The following is an 11,731-nucleotide window of genomic DNA, read 5'->3' as shown; positions in this document are numbered from 1 at the left end:
ATAGATTGCTAAAAATTCAAGACGGTCCACTGCGTTATTGGAAAGTAATCATGTTAAACTGTCTTCAAAGTAAACCGGTTGGACAATATTGATCAAGAAATGTTGTACAGACAGGTGAGTTCTTTTCTCCAAATTTTCAGAACGTTGACGAAACGGGAACAACTTTTTCTAAACTGTAAATGTTCAGCTGTAAATAGTTATTTTTGTCATAATGTATAAAAAATCAATCTGCTCAGTGTATAAGTTGCACCAACGTGTCAGTCTTGGTTTAATTTATAAATGTGGATTGAAGTAAGTCGGTTGGACGAATCCACTGGACATGAAGGGATGCAGGAGCCCCCCAGTGGATGAAAGCGGAACTCCACCGGCCGTGTGGAAGATCACATTTCCAGAGCTGAAGTTGGAGAAAGTTTGGTGGAAGCTGGCGGAGCTTGACCCACAGGTGGCTGCGTTTGGACTGCCATTTACCAGGGAGCTGGAGCCGGGCTGCAGGGTGCTGTCTGCCCCGGGGTTCTGCTTTTTCCACTTGGTCCTCCTGTTCTGGAACCAGATTTTCACCTGGGTTTCGGTCAGACTTAAGGAAAGCGCCAGGTTTAGTCTCTCGCACACGGACAAATACCGAGTTGCACGGAACTTGTTTTCCAGAGCCACTAGTTGTTCGTAAGTGAACGCTGTTCTGGCGCGCCGTGGTTTGGCGCAGGCCTGCTCCGAGCGACGTCGCTTGTGCGGTGAGTGGTCCTGCAGGGTCACCGTTGACTCCCCGTCTCCATCCTCCTGCTCCCCGGTGAGGCAGGGCTCTGTGTCAGCCGGTGGGGAGAGCAGAAGGGGGTCAGCAACAACGGCAGGATGCATGGAGTGTTCATCTCTTGTCTCGTCTCCTTTAAATAAAATAGAAAAGTTACAATATATGCTGCTGTAGCGAGAAAAATTTCCCCTTGGGGATTAATAAAGTATCTATCTATCTATCTATCTATCTATCTATCTATCTATCTATCTATCTATCTATCTATCTATCTATCTATCTATCTATCTATCTATCTACTAGCTCACATTCTGAAACCAGCAGGAAACTCAGAATCTTGGTTCGCTTAAGGAATAACTAATATAATTCCAATTAAATAATTTCATTTTCATTCAAAAAAAAGTGTTAGAATGTTGAATTGGCAAAACATCTCTAATTGGAAACATATTTAGTGCTTTAATTTAAGAGTACACACGCTTGACTTCCCTGTGGTTGTTTGGCGGAATTTTCTAGGTGATTTAGAAGATGAAACGACATTTTTTTGAGGAGTTATCTCGTTGTTTTTCTGGGGGAAAGGTCAAATTTAAGTTTTTAATGTGTTCGTGCTTTGAATAACGGGACAAAAAGCCTTAAAGGCCGCAAAATGGCTTAAATTGACCGTGGTGCTGAAAAGACAGCTCCTGACAAGACATAAATCTTGTGTCAAATCCCCGACACGAGGACCCACACCTCACTAGGAAAAGTATCGCCATTGTGCAGTGATGTTCCTCTTTGTTCAGTTTGAGCTGCAGTTTAAATACCAAACACAGAAGGCCTTACAGTTGACATCTGTAAAGTGTTTCATTAGGACCCTGTGGTCGTTGAAGCGGAACGAAGCATAGATTCAGAGGATGGGGAAGACTTGGTCACTAATCCTCAAATAATTCATAAACCACAGAGCGCCTCAAATGTCATGTTGCGGAAAGAAATCCCGTCTAAATCCAGCTCCGCCACCTCAGCCATGACGTGCTAATGGAGTTTCATATTTGCGGGTGGATCGATAAATGTCATCTATTTAAAGGGAAGTTTTAATCGAACGATATTTAGGATCAGACATGGTTGGGGTGTGAAGTTTGTATCTGCAAGGTGCTGGAGGGAGATATGCAGGATGCAGTAATGGGATATCGATCAAAACGCGCAGAGGCATCCTCAATGGGACGATTTAAACAATTATCTAGCCTGCCTGTCCCAATGCCAATCACACGCTGGGGCTCTGGGAGCAAGCCTTTGTGACTTCCTTGAAAGGAAACCCAGCCTTGGAAATTAAGGGAAGGTCATACAGAGATGACAATACATCTGATATAATGCCTCACTTCCTGGTGTTTAGTGTAAACCCACAGCAAAAACTTCTTCTTTTTTTTTAATGATTTTAAAGCGAATATTTATTTTATTCACGTAATCTTATTTCACTGTTTAATGTGTAATTTTGACATATATGAATACGCATTTGTTGATCAGTGAATATTTTGAATGATTTACATAAGCAAACAAAAATTCTGTGTTAAATGTTAGAGCAAGGCTGTGCTGAATAACAATAATTCAAATGACGTGTTTTCCCTACCTGCTTCTTTTCGCTCAACTCTGAAGACCCCCCCTGCAGTGCTGTCCGACTCCAAACTTGTTTTCTCTTCATTTGGCACAGGAAACTTCTCCTTGACGATGGAAAGTTCGTTTACCCTTTTGCTGTTGAATTTGTTCGGATCCAATATGTCAATTATAGAAAAGGAAATCTTATGACTGGACGTCATTGTCACTCCTTGGGCTCCAGCATCCTTTATGCAGAAAGACCCTAAAGATTAAAAAAATAATAATAATAATACAATTTTAAAAAGCGTCCGATGTGCGTAATTACGCGTATGGAGACGAACTTAACATAGTTTCGGCTACTTCTTGTCTCCAAGTTTCATCAGAGCTGATTTGTAGTGATGATCCCTCCGAGTGTGCTCTGCTTGTCTGTCAGTCTTGCAGCGTGAATGAGATGACCGGAGCGCGGTCTTTAAAGCGTCTGTCCCCCAGTCTCGCAAGCAGACACGTGACACAAAACACTATTAGTGTTTCACACGACCACCTAATGGGCTCAAAGCATTCGCCGATAATCACCCATATCATTAAATTCAATAATTCACGACCTGAAAGTAAATTGGCCACAGATGGCACTTGATTCATATCAAAGATCGCCTGTCTCCCCTAAGCGGACTCTGTTCAGAGGCGTCACTGTCAGGACGGGGATTTTCGTGTCCCTTGAGCGACACAAAACTTTCTCTTAATAGAGACCGAACAGTTTTCATTAAAAACTGCTGGCTGTTTTTTTTTTAGAAATGTTGCAGCATCCCGACTTCTGTCATTAAAATTACGTTTAATGTAAAAAAAAAAAAATGTTTTAATGTAATCACACTGAAATGTCGCACTATAATTTAACTACGTCAATACTGAAGGCATCAGTAATCAATAAGCACAAATGCAGAGGATGAGCAGAAACTGAAAGTATAATGTATCAGGTGCTTTTAGGTTGTTGACATAATAAATAGGAGTATTTTTTTTAACACTTTATATATGTGGCTGAGACAAAAAACACAGCTCTGAAGGTAACTAATGGTTCCAGACCCTCAAACCAGCATTTCTGCTCATTCATAATTGCAGGCTTTTTTTCTTCTTTTTTCATGAATTGTATGTTATTGCTTTTTTAATTCATAAAATATAGTAATAATTTCCAGAATCTTAAATATTATGTTGGAGGACCTTTCATAGAGTTTAATAACAGAAAATAGTGCTTGGACTACATGTTGTTTGGTGTTTGTGATTTGGAGAAAATGGTCTAATTCTCATCTTGCACTGTGGTACAGTAACTTCTACTTGCTTATTCGAGAAAGCTAAATAAGCACATGTGGTCTGACTAAAAGGATCCATGATGTCTCACTAATCCATATGCTTCTTTAAAGCATTCAAAGCTAAACTGCAGGTGAAGAATGAATGCAGCTGATTGTTTTCTCACCTAATGTGATAGATTTATATTCACAATCAATGGGCTCGCTAGTCTTTTTGTGATTAGAATTCAATATAAAGTGACACGGGGTTGTTTAAAAGCTTGATGCCTGGCGATGGCTAAAACGCTGAAACCAAACAGGATCAATATTCTCAGCAGGTGTCCAATACAGATAAAACCTGATGGCTACAGACAGTCAGTTCAGATACTGGGAGGCTAAACCAGTAACTGCAACTGCACAGAAGGGCTTGTTTGAAGCTTCCTTTAGTCCTTGAATGACCTAAACTCTTCTGAATTATTTTACATTTTTAGTTAATCCTCATTGTTTCATTTCTTTCAAATAAGTCATTTCTGTTTTTGTAAAATTAAAAGAGGTTCAAATTGGTGATAAAAATGTACTTTTTTCCTTTGATAGCTGTGGTTATTAACATATTTTACCATCTAAGCCTGTGAGGTCTACATTGTTTGTGGATGAGACAGAAGGCACGACGGCTTTTTCTCTGTGTTCTGTCCAGTGGTGGTGACATGGGGGATCTAATCATGTTTACACACGTAAAGGCAACTCAAATTCCTCCCTACACAATTTCCTGTGTTACTTACACAGTTCAAGGTGATTGCTCTGCTACATGGAGGTTTCATTGCATAGTCTTGTGCATTGGCATGGTCTGTAGTTACATAGTCAACCATTTGTTAAAGCCACCACTACAGGGTGCATGTCAGCATTTGCATGTGTATGGCACTTGCACGGCCATTACTGTAGGCCCTCCATATGAATAGAGCCCGCTGCACACTGGAGGTTTACAACTTCCTACGAGAAAGCCCAGTGGCCGGACATCTGTTTGTGTGGGTCGGCGGGACGAAAGGGACGGGCCCCGAGGACAAAGAGGCCCTCAGGTAGACTTCGGAGAGCGGGAACGGCAGCTGGGTCAGCTCTCAGTGTGTACAGGCCAGAGCAGGACTTCAGAGAGGAGTGTTCCCTGTCGAACACCGCAGGGTGCCGGAGAGACACACTTCCATCCAAGACCCCCCTCCAGGGTCAATAAAGTCATTACTTCACAGGGAGGCTGCCCCCAGCCTGCTAAACATCAAATAATTTGTCTAATAGCATGAGCGGCATGATGAGCTGCAGTTCTGCTCGCCGACTGTGGTGTCTATTGTTTTCTCTAAACTCCGATGCTGTCTCTCCGACTCCCCTGTAAAGTGGGACTCTAACAAAGGATCAGCAAGTGTCCGGTCAGCCATTGAGGGGAGACATTATATCCTCAGGTTCCTAAACACTGAAGTTCTGGTGGTTTCAGAAACAGAAACATCACTAAAGAACACTGTATTGATTTTTGTTTTGTTTTTACCCATACCTCTACATTCCATTACTTTTTTTGTTGTTGTTTTTTTTTTGTTTCCCTGCTTTGTTTTGGGTGGCTTTTATACCACTCCCAGAGGCAGTAGAGAGGAGAGGAAATGAGTGTTGGCGAGAGATAGGGGATGACATGCAACAAAGGTTCTGTGCAATAAATCCTAATGTTTTTCCTCTACATTTTTACCTTTAAGTTTTCCAATACTTTGGTTAATGAACAAATATCTGCAACTCAAATGACATTCACACCACCCTCCACTACGCCTTACATTTAATGGTAATAGGACATTTTTACCATGCTAACATGCTAATCTACAATAGGGAACATGTATTTTTACAGGTATTACTATCAGAATGTTTGCGTCATCATTATGAGTCTTTTTCCATTCTGATGTTGGCATTTAGCTCAAATGTCTAATTTACAAAGCTGCCTGCGTGCATGCCATCATGTGCTTCTTCATTGGCAGACATGCATTAGTTTGAACTCTATTATTTAATTGGAGTATTCAAGTGTTTTTGAAATTAGAGAGAATGTTTCAAATTTAGAATGCATTACATTAAGATATCTACATAATCCATTTCCGTAATGGGTTTGCTTAAAATAAATGTTTGATATTTTGGCAACAAGACCTGTTTTTGGCTGCTGATCTCCAGATCTTGGAGGTGATGTCTGCAACTCAGCAAGGTTACTTACAAAAAAAAAGGCTACCAAATAGTGCATCAGAAATCTCCCACAGCTTTAAAGTCTCAGCAAGTTCAAGTTGATTTGCATTCTGTGCCGACACTGACAGGACCCCTCGTCACTTGTGCTCATTTTATCAGTAACATTTCCATCCTCAGACCATCACTGTGATAAATCTCTCCTGAGTAAATGATTGACAGGATGCCGGATTTTTTTGGTCCCTTTCGCATTTGACTTTCTGCTGGGCAAGAACTTTGTGTGTTGCTGACTCCAGGACTTATGATGGTATTATTTTAAACATTAAAGCTCATATTTGGATTAATATCACATGCAAACCTTCCTGTTTGGTCATTTGAGTGGCGTCTCTAAGACTTGTTTGTCTTTTAATCTGACCACAGCGGCAGATATCTCAGAGTTCCCACTTTATCTTCCCTCAGAGGCAGTTGGCATTGATGTGTGCCAGTGTAAATCAATACAGAAAAATCTTTCTTAACTGGCATAAAGCTTCCCTCTTTTTGCCAAGTCTCCTTGTCTGCACCGTATGCCTACAAGCGTTACCGGCAGCCAGGCCTTCTTTCAGTTAGACCTCTGTGTTTGTTTGACTCTCTCTGACAACAAGGTCAGTGGCATTGCCCAGTAATTGTCCTAACGGCCTGTATACCTGTTGGGTGGAGGCGAGTAATGAGAGTTTTTCATTACAGGCGGGACGGGTGAGTGCGCCTGGCAGATGCTGACAGGCAGCAGATGTGTAAAGTTGGGGGTGATTTGTAAAGGGGTCAACTGCATCACAGAGGAGATGGAGGGCGATGTGGGGCGGGGGTAAATTATGCTGAGGGACACTGTCAGTCATACTGCACCCGTGTCACAACAAGGTAAAGGTCAGTTCAAACATTGGTGTTGTCAACTAACATCCAGAACACTGTGGTCATGTCAGCAAAGTCTGTGCAAACTTTCTTCCACATGCAGGAGTTTGGTTGGATGGATAGTTTCAGTTCAGTGTCATGGGGGAAAACTGTCCTCGTAGTTAGATTCGCAAATGTGAAAAATGTATATCTGGGAGGTTTTTCTGATGCTTTTTGATGCACAAAGCTACATGGGACGTACTTTGCTTTTACTCAAAAAAAGGAAACTTGCATTAATGCATCCACACACCTGAGAGGATTAGTGGAGGGTTGTGCAAAAGAAGAACTGTTTTTTTTTTTTTCTGCTGAATCCTGTCTCATTAATAACATACACAATATGAATTCATTACCTCTGCTATTTACATGGCTTTGCAGGTATACATGGATTCAGAAATCAATGAAAATCATGATCCTCAGTTATGAGATAGCTGTGGGTGACGGAGCAAAGATCAGAGCACTTGATCTCATTTCCATTCCATAAAATCTGGCTCACATTAATTACACAACATCAGAGAGCAGCAATGTCATACAAGCAAAAGTAGTAAGTAAGGATTACCGTTTGCCGAAACGTAGCAGCATTTTTTTTCTTCCCAGTGCACAGGGTGTCTGTACGTGGCAAGGATACATTAGTCTAATGTCCTGGCTTCATAGCAGATGGTTTAATCTGTAAATTAGGCGACATGGGTATTTTGGCCTGCATGTCTTGTCCACACAAAAACTGCTGTTGCCACAGGGAGGTGAGTGTTGTGGTGAGCAGAGGAAATTAGAAAGACCAGGAGGATACAGGCAGACAGAGCCACAGCAGCCTGTTTTCCACTGGGCGCAGGCCTGCCTGTAATGGCTCTGGCATCTGCACAGAGCGCACTGTCACTCAACGTGAGCATTGATTAGCCATTGTTCTGAGAAGGTCACATCATAATTCATTAACAGTAATGAGTCCCGCAGTGCCACCTGCACTCCTTCTCTCGATTGCTCTGTTAAATTACGAGCAACCATCACGGTTCACGCGTGGAACAATGAAGATGTATCCGCAACGTAAAGGCAAGAGCTATTAGTTGCATTATTTAAATGGACCCGTTTAAACCTGGGGAGCTGTCTTTATGAAGGGCAATTAGGCACTAACCGTAATTGATAATTCACGCTAATTACAATTAGGAAATATAAATAGTGGGTGTAGGATTAATCATCATTGCGCTTGAGCAGGGCGCAGTCACGGTGCAGGCTGGGTAGGTGTGATGGAAGGCAATGGATTACGCTCCATTCATCTCCATCTAGTGCAGAAACAGATTGTGTTTGTCCCTTTATATTTTTCCGTTGACCGTTATCTCTGTTTTGTTTCTGTGCCCTTGCTGAATAGTTCATGAGGTTGTGAAACTGTGAGGCTGTAGTTAGTGAACTGCAGAATGAGCACAGTGGCTCCGTGCTGGTAGATGTTACTGGGAGGACTGCTGTCTTTTCATCCATCCCCAGACTAAAACGATGCCAGTAAAGCCCAAAAGAGGTATTTCTGTCATATCTGAGCAAGACCCAGAACAGCTTTCAGTCCAGTTTTAGCGTTGTATGCTTGTAGAGAGGGTTTTGTTTTAAAGAGGATATAATGATTCAAGGGCAGAGTATGTGTTTATTTTACAGTTGCCATACTTATTTAGTTGGATGTCTTCTTAACTCACAATTTTGTTTGATATTGCAATCCACTTACCTCAAGTACTTACAAAAGGTTTTGACCATTTTGCTGGAGAGCATTTAGTGAAAATCGTTATAACAATTTGTCAAATTTAACCTACATATAAAGATTTCACATATTTTAGTTGATCTTTTACTAAAAAGCTGAAATTGAATTCGCATTTATGTTAACGATAGTGCATTATTTAGATTTTGTGCACATTGTTTTGGGGCTCAGTGAGATCCCTCAGGTTCAGTTTAACAGCCAGCAGAAGAGTCTTCATGAACGCTCTCCTTCTTTGCGTTCGCAGAGAACACATTTCAGATTAAATCTCGCCCCTTCGGCTTTAATTAGATGATGGTTTTCCAAGGTCATCTCTTCTGACCTTTGAACTGTTTTCGTCTCACCCACAGGGATGAAGATGCACATTCAAATCCAGCACACTCACTTGCTTCACAGCGCATGACGACAAAATCACGTGGCACAATGAGATGTTAGCTATTTCCTCTGATAAAGAGATTCAGGCTTCTTGTCTTGTTGGCATGTAAGATTAAATTACGTTACAATTTGATACTACGCCAAAAGAAGATGCCATTTCAAGCCATCCATGGACACGCGTGTCAGCAGTCTGAACAAATGTATTGATAAGTCAACAAACACGTTGCCTTTGTCTGTGGTCTAACGAGAGACAGCGGTCTGATTTAAATACAAATACCAAGCTGGCTTAGCTGAGCAAACAAACGAATAATGACTGGCCTCTCTCCGGTAGGTATGTAGGCATGTTGACTCAGATGTGCCCCCATTAGACTTTATTGCTTTATTCACAAGGGATTTGAATTAATCATTGCTGTTTTTATGTATGTGTATAAAAGAAAAGGAGAAAAAAGAGGAAGACGCCGCTTTAATCTGCAGTCATATGCAGATCCTGCTCTGCTTCATTTACAAGGAAAAGGGGGTTTTGTGGTGAAGTAAAGTGATGAGGAAAAAATATAATTGTTTATGATAATGAAGAGCAGATTTTACACAGTAATCATTTGCCATCCGTCCCCCAACAGGACAGGAATCATCCCAATAGTCTGAAGTCAGAGGCATTCATTACCATTTTCTCCAAATTATGTTTTTCACCACCATATGATGTCTGTAATATTAGACTCAGTTGGTTAATATTCAACTTGAAAATCATGTGATTGTGCTTTTAGCCAACAAAGTTAAATTTAAAATGTTGCACAGGCCAAAATTGTCTCCTTAGTTCCTGTCTTTAACTTCATAGTCTTCAGACGGGGGCCTGCACCGTGAGGCCCCCTATGTTGCTGGCAGCCGGTGGTAATTGCTACCGTGAGCGCTGGATCAGTGAAGCTGCTCTAATCAATAAAGTCTTCATCAACAATTTCCCCTGATGATTCTCCCTCATTTCTCCCTTAATTGTTCTTTTTCATCAAACAAGGTCTCTGCCGTGAGCATGTGTGTGCATCTTTGTGTGCTCCCAGGAGCTCGTGTGCCTCAGACCTCCCTCTCAATGGATTGCGGCTAACAGATTGCTAATAGAAGTTGGGCTGCAAACAGCGCAGGGAACCTTTGCCTTCTTTAACTAGACTCTGACCTCCACGGGAGGCGGATTACTGTTGATCCAGGCTCAAGCGTTCCCAGAGCAGCTTCGCTCCTGACACTGGGAATGACCACTGGCTCAAATAAGACCTGAATATTTTCATGAGACAGAGCAGCTGTATTGAACTTTAACCCTGCGCAATAAACAGGAGGGTAGAGTTGGCGTTGATGACTGAGATCCAACCTTTAGTAGATTTATGAATGCACTGGCACATGTAAACCAGCAGTTATGAAGGGAGCACCTGATACCTACTGTTCTTAAAATCTTCTAATGGATCTGTTCACCCAAATACAATTTCTTATTTACCCTGAATGGCTGGATCCCAATGCTTTTGGTTTTAAATGTCTAGGTTATCGGATATCAACATCTGATATTTCTGTTGTCATCCCCATCTCCTTCCAATAGTTCCCCAGACTTATTAGTGCTTTTCATTCAAACTATTTCTACAAAATACAAAGTAGACCAACTGAAACATTTTTCACACTAAAGTATGTGGATTCTCCAGAGTAACTAACAGAGACACTTTTCGAGAAGACATGTTGTTGTTTAATCATTGCAGAAAAGAAGAAAGTTTTTTTTTAACTCTTGTATTTTGGGTCAATTAGGCTTTTAAGGAAGCAGTTTTAACACTAATGAAACAACAAAACCTGCCAACAACAACTTAATATGGAAAAATATGTATTAATTAAAAGGACTCATGGCTCCCCAAAACACTGACATGTCATATTTGAAGTATTACTTTCATCATTAGTGCCCGATACTTCTATTTGTAAATTTAAACATCGCACCTCTTGAACACATCTTTCAGCTTTCATAGCCACCCTTTTCTCCCCTGTAACCTTCATCCTCAGACTGTTTTGACCCATGACTGCCAAAGAATCGGAAATGATTGCAGTATAATTGTTTTCTTTGAGCACTTATTGCCCTTCTGTGCTAGTAAAACGGTTTGGGTCCTCTCCTTCCCCCAGTGGGAGGAGTCGTTGCTTTTCATAAGGCCTCCCCCCTGGTTGTCTGGCTCTGCAGGCATCACTGCCCATGTGGAGCGACCAGCAGTCAAAGGACTGACTGGTGCAGAATGGAAAAAAAAGTGGGACATTTTCTGAGTTAAAATGAAACTTGTGTGTCATGCAGGTGAATAAAGTTCCTTTCAGTGATTAAATTGCACATTTTTACAGCTGTGGTACTTATTTTTAGTTTTGACACAAGACAAGAAAAGTTAAAATCATAAATGCTGTTGAGGGATCAAAAGAGGTTAAAGAGTTTACAGATTTTCAAAAGTCAATGCACATTAAGAATTCTTCACTAAATACTCTCAATGATCTGAATCGTCAATAGATCTGGTAAGATAAGCGGTGGATCGGTAAACCCGAATGACTGGACAATCCCTGAAATTAAAATGAACTGCCTTCACTTTAACCTTATTGATTTCACACCTGCAAAACAGATTAGGGAGTAAATGACCAAGAAAAAGTCATTTTCCAAACTTCTTCTTGAGTTCACTCTCTATGTCTTTCTCTGTATGACTGATGTATCAACTCTGAAATTATCATCACACTTCCCTACATGCTCCGCTGTCACAAGGACAGATACAGGAGATCATTCCTGCCCACTGCAATAAGACTGTACAATAACTCACCTCTGGCAAAATCCATAACACAACAATAACACTGTTGTCTGTTGTCTGTTTTTCTTGGTTGTTTAAATATATTTTTAAAAAAACTTTTTAAAAAACTTTGCACTATTGTTTAGTTAGTTTTAAT

General features: G+C 41.0%; 1 protein-coding gene across 1 annotated transcript; it reads right to left on the bottom strand.

The window, feature by feature from the left end:
* Positions 1–273: 273 nt before the first annotated feature.
* Positions 274–8,829, bottom strand: nkx1.2la (NK1 transcription factor related 2-like,a). The gene is made up of 3 exons (XM_069692607.1): positions 8,814–8,829; positions 2,343–2,570; positions 274–875 (listed from the first exon to the last, which is right to left on the bottom strand). The coding sequence occupies exons 1-3, from the start codon at positions 8,827–8,829 to the stop codon at positions 274–276; spliced, it is 846 nt and encodes a 281-aa protein (XP_069548708.1).
* Positions 8,830–11,731: the final 2,902 nt, after the last annotated feature.

The sequence above is a fragment of the Brachyistius frenatus genome, unplaced genomic scaffold (assembly GCF_029030835.1).
Source record: "Brachyistius frenatus isolate BFR_SWC_R1_liver_20210118 unplaced genomic scaffold, ASM2903083v1 Contig_13, whole genome shotgun sequence".
NCBI classification, from domain to species: domain Eukaryota; kingdom Metazoa; phylum Chordata; class Actinopteri; family Embiotocidae; genus Brachyistius; species Brachyistius frenatus.
This window is presented reverse-complemented; position numbering and strand designations above follow the sequence as displayed.

What these genes read in the sequence shown, in the direction of transcription:
- nkx1.2la (XM_069692607.1), bottom strand. An exon ending in AGTTGAGCGAAAAGAAGCAG is followed by an intron (nt 876 to 2,342) that starts GTAGGGAAAACA and finishes TATTTAAAGGAG; the next exon opens with ACGAGACAAGAGATGAACAC.